This window comes from Cystoisospora suis (genome assembly GCF_002600585.1).
Source record: "Cystoisospora suis strain Wien I chromosome Unknown contig_8041, whole genome shotgun sequence".
In the NCBI taxonomy this organism is placed as follows: Eukaryota; Apicomplexa; class Conoidasida; order Eucoccidiorida; family Sarcocystidae; genus Cystoisospora; species Cystoisospora suis.
Genome location: NW_027160824.1, coordinates 1 through 12,410, shown reverse-complemented (window position 1 = coordinate 12,410; position 12,410 = coordinate 1). Strand labels below are relative to the sequence as shown.

At 42.9% G+C, this 12,410-nt stretch overlaps 2 protein-coding genes across 2 annotated transcripts in view; one reads left to right on the top strand and one right to left on the bottom strand.

The window, feature by feature from the left end:
* The window catches only part of CSUI_010703 (peptidyl-prolyl cis-trans cyclophilin-type domain-containing), a 10,451-nt gene extending 638 nt beyond the window's left edge, over nucleotides 1–9,813 (bottom strand). The window contains exons 1-8 of the mRNA XM_068070805.1: nucleotides 8,285–9,813; nucleotides 6,935–7,248; nucleotides 6,287–6,379; nucleotides 5,463–5,772; nucleotides 4,479–4,601; nucleotides 3,327–3,455; nucleotides 2,204–2,475; nucleotides 932–1,113 (exon numbers count right to left, since the gene is read on the bottom strand). Coding sequence (XP_067917219.1) covers nucleotides 932–1,113; nucleotides 2,204–2,475; nucleotides 3,327–3,455; nucleotides 4,479–4,601; nucleotides 5,463–5,772; nucleotides 6,287–6,379; nucleotides 6,935–7,248; nucleotides 8,285–8,409 — 1,548 coding nt within the window. The 5' untranslated portion in view covers nucleotides 8,410–9,813. The remainder of the gene's footprint in view (nucleotides 1–931; nucleotides 1,114–2,203; nucleotides 2,476–3,326; nucleotides 3,456–4,478; nucleotides 4,602–5,462; nucleotides 5,773–6,286; nucleotides 6,380–6,934; nucleotides 7,249–8,284) is intronic.
* A 187-nt stretch (nucleotides 9,814–10,000) lies between these two features.
* On the top strand, nucleotides 10,001–11,645 carry CSUI_010702 (uncharacterized protein; the record flags this gene model as incomplete). Its single annotated transcript, XM_068070804.1, has 2 exons — nucleotides 10,001–10,159; nucleotides 11,523–11,645. Coding segments are annotated over 2 exons (279 nt in total), but the record flags the coding sequence as incomplete, so codon positions are not given.
* Nucleotides 11,646–12,410: the final 765 nt, after the last annotated feature.

Genomic DNA, 12,410 nt, shown 5'->3' with positions numbered 1-12,410 from the left:
TCCTTAATCTATTCATCTATCTACTTGTCTATCTATCTATCGATCTATCTATCTACAAAGACAGCAACAAGAGAAAAGAGGATGAAGAAGAAAGGACAATGCAAGACTTCGAGAGAGAGCACTAGAGAAAGGGCACTTCCATTCTTCGAAAGCAACGTCGAAGATTATTACGGAGATGATGAGCACGCGGGGATTCTAGAAGACAAGACATCCCGAAGAAAGTACAGAATGTCTGCATGAAGGCATGGCTAGCTATCTTTACATGACAATACATAGCTAGGTACAATACCCATGCTGATACATACAGAGACATATATGTAGGTATGTATGAGCCTAGAGACATTAATACATAGAGAGAGACGTCACTCTCTCTGTGTATGTCTCCTTTTGTGTTCGAGAGTTTTTCCCACGTCTTTCGAGCCCCCCCATTCGGTCGGCAGACTAAGCCTCCTTGACCCGTCGCCCATCCATCTACACATGCACATGTACATGCATACATAGATACATGTATATAGACAGAGAGAAAGACCGAGGTCTTCTCTATTCATGAAGGGATCATAGAACGTACCCTACGTACGTATTATGTACATACTGAGTCCGTTTCGTTATGCCTATACAGTACATATGTATGTGTATCTACATATATATATATATATAGATATGATAAAGCGGACCCGCTGTCTCCATACTAGGTAGGTATGAACCTGGTTGTGAACTACACGATGAATCCACTCAATAGCCTTGACGATGCCCCCTAGCAAACATAACATACCAACATATCACATATACCAATATATGTATATATATATATACATATGTATGTACTCCCTTAGAGAAGTGGGTGAGGTGAGATGCTATTTGGAGTGGTGAATAGAGAGAAGAAGAAAAACTCACTTCTTTCTTTCTTTCTTTCTTGTGTGAGAGAACTTACTTCGATCTTTTTACGAGTTTTATCTTCCTCTTTGGCTTTCTCTTCTTCCATTTCTTTCTTCGCATCTTCGAATGGATTTTTGAAGACGATAATTTCCTCGATCTTTGGCGGAGATAGAGGCTTATCACTCTTATCCGTCTCGAGCTTCTCCCATTGCCTCAGGGTATCTAAGCCCCCTACAACTAAACAAGAAAAGAAAACGAACGACACCATGCAAGTCTGCGTCTCTATCTATCGTGATCTGTCAATCTATCTAAAATCTTTTAACCTGTCTAACTAGAAACCTATCTATTTACTTTTGGTCTATCTATCTATCTATCTTTCTTTAATCTATCTATCTGTGGTGAGGAAGGGAGGGACGGTACTCGGCGAAATGTAGAAACAGAAAGCTTTTTTCGCTTACCTCCATGCATACACTACAGAGACATACTGCTATACGACAACAACAACAACGGATATCTCACTCCCTCATATAGCTATTACATGTACTATCTAAATAGGTACTACACAGAGATAGATAGATAGGCGGAAGAGAGATAGATGGATTCAAGATTGGTAGATAGATAGATTAGAGACAAAACACACACTGAAGACACTCAGACGCTCCTGCCCGTGTTTTACTGATCTTCTTCTTTTCCTTCCTCTTCTTCTTCTAGTTCTCCATGAGAGAGAAAGAGACACGTTGGCCTTCTGTGAAGAGCTTTGCACTTCACAAGTGATAAGAAGATCAACAGGAAAAGATACGCATCTTTTACGCCACTCACTTTTGACGTCTTCTTCCCTCTAAAGAAAGAAGAAAAGAAACGACTACAGACAAACGAACAAAACAATGAGCTTTCAAAAGAGAAGAGTGAAGAAGAAGAAGAAGAAGAAAATTTAACTCCACAGTCACAGCGAAGGCGAGACGAAAAGCAAGAGAAGAAGAACGTGAGAAAGAAGATCGGGGGAGACGCTTCTCATGTCTGACACCCTCGAAAGATATGAGCCAACCTCATAGTAGCCTAGCGCTACCAGAGAGAAGGCAAAATGAAGAAGAAGAAGACAGAAAAGAGAGAGAGAAGGCAGCGGAGAGGAGAGGTGAGAGAGACTCTATCTAAGAGCCCCTCCCTCGCCAAGTCTGTTACGTGCGCGTCTTCGAAGTCATGGCCCCCCCCCCCCTTTCCTGAAGAGCTCACTTCATTACCTTCTGAATAACTTGGAAGCAAAAAGGAAGAAGAGAAAAGAAAAGGACACCGAGATCAAAGAAGAAGAAGAATAGAGAGGCTTCCTTACCTCTTCCGAAGATAGTATGTTTGTTGTTGAGATGTGTGCATGACTTGAAGGTGATAAAGAACTCCGAGAGATTTGCATGCTTCGTCCCATTATTCGCCATGGAGACAATACCTATGCCTTCGTGTGTAAGCCGATTGTCAAACTCATCCTCGAAGGGCTTTCCATCGCTAAAGCCACTGCAACTGACGGAGCTCTTCTTCACACCTAAATTCTTCTTGGAGGGCTGCCTAAGTTCAGCTCGGCCTCCTTGGATCATGAAGTTCTTTATACATCTACATAAGGGAAAGATAAAGACAAATACCTAGGAGAAGATCTACTCTCCATGCTTGAGAAAGGATTTAAAGGGGGTGATAAACGTCTCTTAAAGACAGTCATAACCAGTTGAAATGTGGCTCTGAGAGATATATATATATAGATAGATAGATAGGTAATTCCACGGATCATGTATAGCGACGCTTATGTACACAGTGTATAAGCACATACACTGAAACATTTGGGAGACAGCACCCCCAGCCTATCTACAAAGACGTCCTACACAATTATGTCTAGTCACATCGCCTGCTTGTCACTCACTCGCCCCTACATACATCAGTCTCCTCCCCCCTACGACGCTGGAAGTTCGTAAGAAAGAACAGACGACTGTATCCTCTCTCGCCTTGTCTTTCGATCACCACTGAAAGATCTCCTACTGAGAAGACACGCCAAGACAAACTCTCTCTGCTGCTTTCACGAGAATTCTAGGCACGAGGAAAACATGAGGGTTGAAAAGCACGCCCAAGACGGTTACCTATGAATACCTACTTACATACGAATAGGCATGTATGTACACCCCAACCCCGGCAATGGCACACCCCCTCGTACATTCTGCAGGGGTGTCGACCATCCATTCTCTTCAATTGATAGATCCATCCACTGCTACATACATCCCCCCCTTGTCTTCTCCACTAGATAACGCTTCGAAAGACTATGACTAGAATATAAGAAAGACTGAGAGAACTTGAATCAGCAATATACCTTTTCTTCATCCCCTAGAAAATCTACCCCCCCTCTGTATGAAGCCCATCCCTCTCTTCTCGCATATGTAAATCTGTAATCCTCCTGAAGATCGGTCTAGGAAAGTTACCTGTGGAAGATCGTGTCTTCGTAATACTTGGATGCGCAGTGCCGCAAGAAGCTATCGCAAGTCCGAGGGGCCATATCTGCATGCAGTTCAAGATTTAAGCTGCCGTGAGTCGTCACCAGGCGCACGTAGCTACAAGGAGAACAGAAAGGAAGAAAGAGAAAAGAGAAAACAACAGAGAGCTCCTCTTCTTACTACCACGCACTCCACACCACGCCTCTTACACATCCAGATATGGGGCTACAAGTGCACGCATTTCTGTCGCTCTCTCTTTGTAACCATCTACCTACATAAATATATACATATATATATATATGTTGGTAGATAGATGGATAGTATACGTCCGCTCTGTGGAGACACGAGGAGAGAGTCAGCGTGAGTAGATTACATAGGTCTATGCATGCCACGCAACTTCCTTCCTAGAAGATCGGGTGCTCCCAGACAACTACTAGAGCTTCACCGGCGGCCCCCTATCCGAACCACTATTCGAGGCGACACACTCGAGTAGAGTACATACATACAGATGAAGAAGTACACAGAGGCACATAGACAGATACAAAGAAGTATATGGATATAGATAGATAGATAGGTACACTGACAGGCAGTAGAGAAGTGTCCATACACACCAGTCCACCGTAGACACGGCAGATAGATGACTAGGTGTAGTAGGCAGACAAGAATAGAAAGAAGAATCTTATAGAGAGTGTGAGACAACATGAAGCAAGCCGTAGATTCTTTTTCTTTCCCGATTAGCACTCTAGAGTAAGAAAAAGATGTAGTAGATAAGATATACAATTAGAGGTGTAACATCATATATCATATATACATGTGCGCCGCGAATGGATGTGCATAAAAATATCTCCTACATGTCTCTATCTCTCTCTTTCTCTCTCTCTCTCTCAACCCCTCTGTCGTCCTCAATATCACAATAGACCTCCAGAGATAGATAGATAGCCAGAGACAGAGAGAAAGTGACATAGAAAAAGAGACAAGACAGGAGGCAAAGCAGTCTCTCCTGGGCCACCTAATGTTGAAGACACTCGACAAGAAGAAGACACCAGGAAAGATCTTCCTTGTAGTTAGAGAAGAATATAAAGAGACAGAAGAAGCATCGCTATCTCCCCCTCTGTGTTTGAAAGGGTAAGACTTGCATACCCTTTCTTCTTTAACTTTCTACATCGGTCGTAGATAGGCTGCATTCTCTCTCTCTCTGTTAAAACACGATACTCCTGCTTCGTCGATCCTTGCACGACTGTAGACGTAAATCCTGCAGCCATTCTACAGACAAAAAAGATACACAGAGAGAGAGAGAGAGAGAAAGACACATACACTGGATAGACTACAGATAGATAGAGAGACTAAAGATAGGTAGATAGATAGACAGACTGAAGATAGATAGAAGAATCTTTTCAAGGAAGAACAGACGAAGGGAGAAAGAGAGACGAAAAGATAGATGTAGAAAAGACAAGTCCAGGAAATGAAGAGAGTGTATGAGTTGCGTTCAGAATGTTATACTAGGTAAGAAACAGAGGGAGAAAAGAAAGAGAAGTTTCATACTCCTGTAGATTATCTCGAATTCTCGCGACTATATCACTAGATAGAAAAGCAAGGAGGAAGAGGGCTGTGAATGACGTAGTAGACTGTGTGGTGATGCCTTAAAGAGCCCCACTCTCTTACACAGACGACTACATACTCCCACCACTGACGTAAGGATGGCACCACTCTATCAAGGAGAACTCATGTATACATTCTATATAGATATAGATCTATACATATATATACAGAGAGAGAGAGAAGAAGAGAGAGGGAGAGAGACAGAGAGAAAGAGATACACACACACACAGAGTCAGCGGCATGATGCTCGACAAATGGTCTGTAGAGCTAAAAAGAAAAACGGCGGGGAACAGAAAGAAAGAGAAGACGATAAGAGAGGGGCTGGAGAGTAGTACATTGCACATGCAGAGGGACGTCGAAGCAACTCGCTCGAGAGATGCATGAAGCTATGCTCGTGACAAGGACAGCATTGAGAGATAGAAGAAAGAACAGAAGAAAGAAAGAGAGAGAGAAAGAAAGAAGGAAAGGACCCAAGAAAGAGAGCCGAGGAAACACTCTTTTCTTCTTCTTCTTCATTTCGCTTACCGATGTGTAGTATAGAGACTATGTTTGAGAGGTGATGTGTCTTTTTCTCCAGATTTCTTCTTCCTTTCTTCAGTGTCCCCTTCTCCTCCCTTCTCTCCGTTCTTTGTCTCTCCCTCTTTCTTTTCTTCTGCTTCCGTTGCATGCATATTCGGTATAAGCTTATTGTGAGTCGCTTTCTTCTCCCCTTCCTTTTCTCCCACCTCGGCTAATATTCGGTCCATCCATTCTGTCTTCTTCACTGTTGGCTTCATACTATCCTTCTCCGCAGGAACCCCCACAGCAGCCACAGGCGGAGAATCGGAGGCCTGCCCTGAGAAAAAAAAAGAAAGTCGAGAGAGAAAGAAAGAGTGAGAAAGACAATACATACACGCAGAGATATGGAAGGCTATGTACCCGACCATACTGTAAAGATATAATATAGCGTCAACATACTACAGCAGAAAAGGATGAAAATCTGGCCCTACACACCAAGACCCCACATAGATCTATACAAACATGTGAAGTACGTATACAGCATATATATATCTATATATAGCATGCACGTGCCTCTATGTATACATAGAAGAAAGAAGTGTATATACATGCTGCTCTGCGGGAAGGCACATAGAACCGTAATCCCGACGTACGACAAGTGGTCTGTGTATCAAATATGTATGGGACGAGAGAGACATAGTGGGTATACGTGAGAGATGTATAACGATACAGATAGATACATTTCACACGCACTCCCTTTCTCTGTCTATATCTATCTACATAGGCATAACTAGGCCTACAGACACTCTATGAACACCCTGCCTTCCCCCCGATTAATCGCCTAGCCTTACCTTCTCGGACGTGATAGAAGCTTTCGATACACCGCGTCTTCGCATCTGCAGGATTCTGAATGTGTATGATATCTGTATAAGAAAAAGGCTGCCCTGTACAAGAGACATTTCGGAGAAAAAGACGAGAAGAAAAGAATCGGATGCATGCATGCAGAAAAGAAGAGGAGATCCTCAGAGAGAGTGACTTTACGTTTTCTATTAGAGATCTACCAATGACAAACCGCCCACCTCTCTATTCTAAATGCAAGGTAACGAAAAGAAGCAACGGAAAAGACATAGACAGCCGCATGCAAAGCCAACCTACGTAGTCTTGCGTAAGACATATGCTTCTCTTGCAATCTCGGCTCTCCTCCTCCCCCCCCCCCCTCACAGTGAGATAGCGTAGGTTCAAGAGAGAGAAATGCATGCTCTTGTGCTTCTCTTCCTAGATAAACCGAACCAAGAGAAAGCACGCTGAGCAAAGAAGAGAGTGTCTATACTGGTAGAAGCAAAGAGATACAGAAAACAAGAGACGAAGAACGACTATATACCCAATTCCTTCCTTGTATAAAGCTCCTTCACCTACTTCTCTCCTCATCCTCCCTCATCTCCTAACTTCGCTCTCTGAATATCCCCCCCCCTTCCTATTCTCCCACCTCCTCGCCTTACCCGTTAGGAGATCCTTCCAAGACTTGGGCTTTTTGCATAGATTTTCGATAGCGTCATGGCTATACACATGACCTGTCTTTCTATTGGCGACGATGTGGGTGTGGCGATTGAAGACTTTGTATGTGATAGGACAGTGATATTCGCCTTCAGCGTTCTTGTGGAAATGAAGAGGAACCAAATCGCCTGCAGAAAGAGGCTTCCCGGTGACAGGATTTCTCCTATATCGCTTTATATACGGGAGAATATTCGCAGGGTCAAAGACAATCCCGTCCGATGTACATACAGCTTCTTCAAAGGGTCGTAACGAAAGACCACTACGCAAGAAGAGAAAAGGAAAGAGATAAAAGAAAGAGAAGAAGAAAAAAAAACAAGAGAAGACAGAGAGACAAAGGATGAGAAGGGGCAGAATGGAGACGCTTACAGACTATCAGACGAGACAACACAATAGAGACAATATACACACACACTCATATATACACATATATACGTGGAGACATACATATTTATAGACTTTATTTATATATATATATATACAGATGAATGGCTGCTCTTCGGAGAACCGAAAATATTGATGTGTATGTATGTTTATGAAGACTGTAGGAGTTTGTGGATGCAGAAGGTGGAAAGGAATGGTGTCTTCTGTAGACTTAGGGGAGAAAGAAGTGAGTGGTGCCCGAGGGTATCCTAGCTAGCCAGCTAGCTTCCCACTCTGAATGTCTTTATAGGCACACACCGTTGTGCCTGTCTCCTTCTTCTCTCTTTCCTTCTATAGAACGAGACAACTTCCGTGTACATACACGCAAGAAACACACACGGTCACACACCTCTACATTTTTCTGTACGGTGTAGATACAGTCAAATTCATAGATGTAAACTCCGAAAAAGACTAGGCCCAGTAGCGTTCATTCCTACATATTACTCACGATACAAGCAAATGAAGTCGCATATGAGACACGTGGATTCTCCTCGTAGGGAAAGGCGCGGGCGTATGTAGATACACTTCAGGTATAGCTATATCAACAGACGGAGACATCTCTAACTATCTCATAGCTTTTCCAAAAGAGACTACACGAACTTCAGGTACGGACGCAAACAGATAGATAGGTAGATAAAAATAGATAGATTAAAGATAGATGAATTCAAGATAGATAGATAGAAGATAGACTAAAGATAGATCAGACATAAATAGATCAATTAAATATAAATAGAGGGGTGAACGATAGCTAGATAGATAGATTAAAGATAGATAGATAAGTATACGCCTGTTTCCGAGTTTGAGACGTGTAGATACAGATGAGAGAAGTCTGATTTAAAGAGAGATGAAGAAGAGAGAGAGAAGAGTGACCTCACCAGCAGAAGAAAGGAAGAGCCTTATAAGGCAACTGCAGAGGTTTCGTTTTGAAGCCACCCCATTCTGACGCATACTCGCTCTGGACGATATACAACTTATCCTTCGAATGCTTATGCTTCCCCATGTCGACCGAATATAAGAAACAAGAGAGAGAAGAAGAAGAGGAAGAAGAAGATAGATAAAGGGACACTCAGCTATTGTTATTTGAGAGATTTCTTGTCAAGAAAGAGAGCATGACAGAAAGAAAGAAGCTTTTCTCTTGAAGAATTGAAGAGAAAGAAGAAAAATACAAGAAAGGAAGAGATGAAGAAAGAGAAGAATCTTGAAGAAAGAAGTGTCTTGACGAGAGAGAAGAAAGAAGAATGTTTTGAGGTGGGTGTCTCTATCTGTTTGTCTTTCACACGCCTTCTTCTCTTCTGTAGATACGAGAAGAAAAGTCATTCTAAGCATTAGAGAGTTACAGAGGAAGAGAAAGACAGAGAGAAAGAGAAAAAGGCGAATGTACGGAGAAACATTTCCTTGGACCACTCCATACTCCGGCTGCATAGAAGAAGCGAGAGTTAAATCATTCTGTTGCTCCTAGAAAAAGAGAAACAAATCGACCTCCCAAGGGGGATAAAACACCTCTCTATCATCATGTGTATGTACATACACCTGGCTTATCTATCTATCTATCTTTAATCTATCTATCTCTGCGTATATGAATAGACGAGCAAGCCTGAGCGAGGTCTCTGACAGTACATAAAGATGCATCTATATGATTAAGATTCGATACAAGGAAAGGAAATTTGATACAGGAGGAAGGTTCAATCGACCGCTCCTGTGGTAAGGCAGCAGGTAGCCATTACAGAGAATGTGCTTAGAATCTAAGCTAGTTAAGAGAGAACCTCCTTCGTGCCAAAGAGAAGCGAAAACACAGAGAAGGCCCAGCCATCCATGCATGCACAGGCCGCCTCCCTCTCCCTCTGTCTTCTATCACGAATACTCCTATTTACGATGACTGCTATCTTGAACCTATCCCAAGAAAAGAAGACAGTCACAGGCGCGAGAAGGCGAGATGAAAAAGAATTAAAAAGAAAACGGCCGAAAAAAAGAGAAAGACCCAAAGTACAATGAGACATAAACAGAGAAGAGAGAAAGAAAGGGAAAAAGAAGCGAAGAACTAACGAAAGAGATGAAAGACTTGCGTCGTAATGCTCTTGTTTGTCCCCGGGTGTGGTAGTCGTGACAACTCCGACTTAGATTGATGGAAAGACACGTTACGAAAGGGAGATTTATAGAGAAAAGACACTGAGAAAAGAAGGAACTCGAACCTATCCGAAAGAGACTAGAGGAGAGAAAACTCTACAGACAACTCGAGAGAAAGAGTTGTAAAAGAGAAGGCAACGCGAAAGAAACGAAGCTGTCTAGATAGGGAGTCTCCAACTATCTTCTTCTCCTTCTTCATATAGTGGAGCGAAGCTCTCGCCTTTCTGAGGAAAACAGCTATTAAGGTCTCTTCGTCTAATGAAAGAGGAAGAGAAAAACGATCTGTATGTCTCTAAGGAAAGAGGAGAAAACAAGGGAGAAGCAAGCTCGTTGACGTTGAGAAAGAAGAAGGGGTTGGTGCATGCGCGCTTGCTTCTCTCCTCCTCCCTCTGTGTCGATTGATGGGCGATCGATCGACTAGCCAACCCAGAGGCACGCACCCCCATCCATCGTGAACTCCAGCAGCAGGAAGAGGAGCCGTTCACTTCTCTCTGGTTTTCTTCTCGCTTTTCTTTGCGTTCTTCTCGATTCTTCCCGTCAGCTTTTCATTTCCCTGAACAACGAGGTATCAGGTATCGATCCTTTCTTTCTTTTCTCCATTCATTCATCCTCTTCTTCTTCGCAAGGTAAGAAGACTACAGAGGGACGGATGAGTTGAGTAGAGCGGATGGTGAGTTAATTCACAGCTAGCTGTTAGCTCTCATCTCTCTTTGCAATTGTGACTCCACATCCCGACTTTTCTCACACTAACGAGCCGTGGATTTCCTGTGTTCTTTTCACCTCTTTTCTCCCCTTTTGCAAGAAAGTAAAGAGAGAAGTAAAGGAAGAAATTCTCGAGGGAATGGAGATTCTCTGAGAAGGAAGCGGGGAGGGAAGTCGATCTGCGCCTCGTTAGTTGCTTGGGCGGGGCCTCATATGGTTTTGACTGAATGACGTAGAGAGAGAGCGAATAAGGGGTAGAGTGTACATACACCTCGTTATCTTCATGCAAAGAGAAAGGAGAGCTGTTTTGGGATGACAAGAGGAGTCAATAGAAATCATGAAGGGTCAAAGATTCTCTAGTCTGCGTCACAGTTTGAAAGAAGAAGAGGGCAAGCAAAAGAGATCTAAAGGAGAACAAAAGAGATGATAGACGTCACGTGAGCATAGTTTATCTTCTCTTCTTGAGCAAGGAGTGATAGAAGACCCTTCTCAATTCACTCCTCTTCCAACACTTCTTATACAGAGGGTTCTTCCCTCTCTTTCTTAAGTGTTCTTTCATCTCTCTCTAGACATTAGCATGACCACATATCAAGACGACTTTCTTCATAGAGTACCTCTATGTCTATCTTCTTTGAGTGTATGCATCGGTCTGTTAAGCAAAGCCTCATCTATCTAGCATAACTGGCTGAAGGAAGAAACAGAACACTCTTTCAAACCCGTAGAAAATCTCCCCATCAGCATCCGGGAATTTCACTCGCCTGTCTTATCTAACCATCTCCCTACCTTAGGTGTATCTGCAGGCGTTATATATATAGATGTATATACATATGCATGTATACAGAGAGATGCTCCTATCTATGGCTACAGGACGCGTCTTGGCTATTATGCAAATACACAGGTGGGATATAAACATATATAGCATCTTTCCATATCTCTATGTGAGACGGGTGGTCCATGCCTGGAGATAGACGTGCGTATCTTTCTATGTCTGAAGATGATGAATGTACCCTGTAAATCAAGTCTTGCAAACTCCTACATCTTGTGAAGGAGGCACTTTCCCGGCTGCATATCCGGGTCCTTCTCTTTGTTTCCTTCTTCACTCCTCTTGTATATACACTCTACCTTCTTACCGCCTACCTGTCACCTCGGGCTCCACGTACATATTCATACGTGTTTACACACATAGAAATGCCTACATTTCTCTCCATAGATAGGTGTGTGTTTCTCTTTATACAGCGTAAGTAGAGCAGAAGGTGTCTAGTTGTGCTTGCTTGTTCTTCTTTGTAGATGTTGGCTTCACATCGGTACATTTCTGCTCCTGCACCTCCTTACCAAGGAGGAGCAGGGGGAGGTGTGTATCTTTCTTCTCCGGGTCATTCTTCTCTCCCTCCGTCTCAGTTCACTTTTAGTAAGTTTCTTTGACTCTTAGGAAAGATTGGTGGTCGATCTACAGATATGCTTTCTCTGGTAGTCTGCGGGACCTGAAGTATATCTATATGTGTGAGGGGATATAGATGCCTTTCTTCCTTTTGCTTGATATATGTACATATGGAACTCGCTTCGTGTAGACCATCTAAGGGAGTAGAGGCAAACATAGAGGATGAAGGAGATCTGTATGTGTGCGTGGAGTGTATGTACAGTTAACAGGAAGTGACGATAAGAAGGAGTAGAAGGACTGTAGACATATGGAGATCTGAATCAGCCAAAGATAGGACTCTCCCTGGATATGTCTTGGCGTGTCCACAAAGTCTACCATGCAGATAGGCAATTCTTCTTCTGCAACCTCCTCTTTTCTTCTTCCTTTCTCTTTCTTTCTATCTTTTTCTTTCTTTCTTTCTTTCTCACTCTTTCTTTACTCACTTAGGTATGGGAGTACGTGTANNGCGCTGTTCTTCGAGTGACTTCCCGCGCCTTCATTCTCCGACTCTAGTCTGTTTCTTATATTTCCATACATCCTACTCTGGCCTTCTCTCCTACACACAACACCTCCTCGCTCCTTCATCTTTGTGCTGTATATACACCTGTGTTTCTCTTGCTTCTCTATGTACTGTATACATCATATGTATATGTGCTTAGACGTAGATTAAGAATCTATGAAGATCGACATAGACAGAGGCTCTTGATAGGGGGGTATGCATGCGTGCATGCACACGTGCCCTCGAGAGAACACAAAAA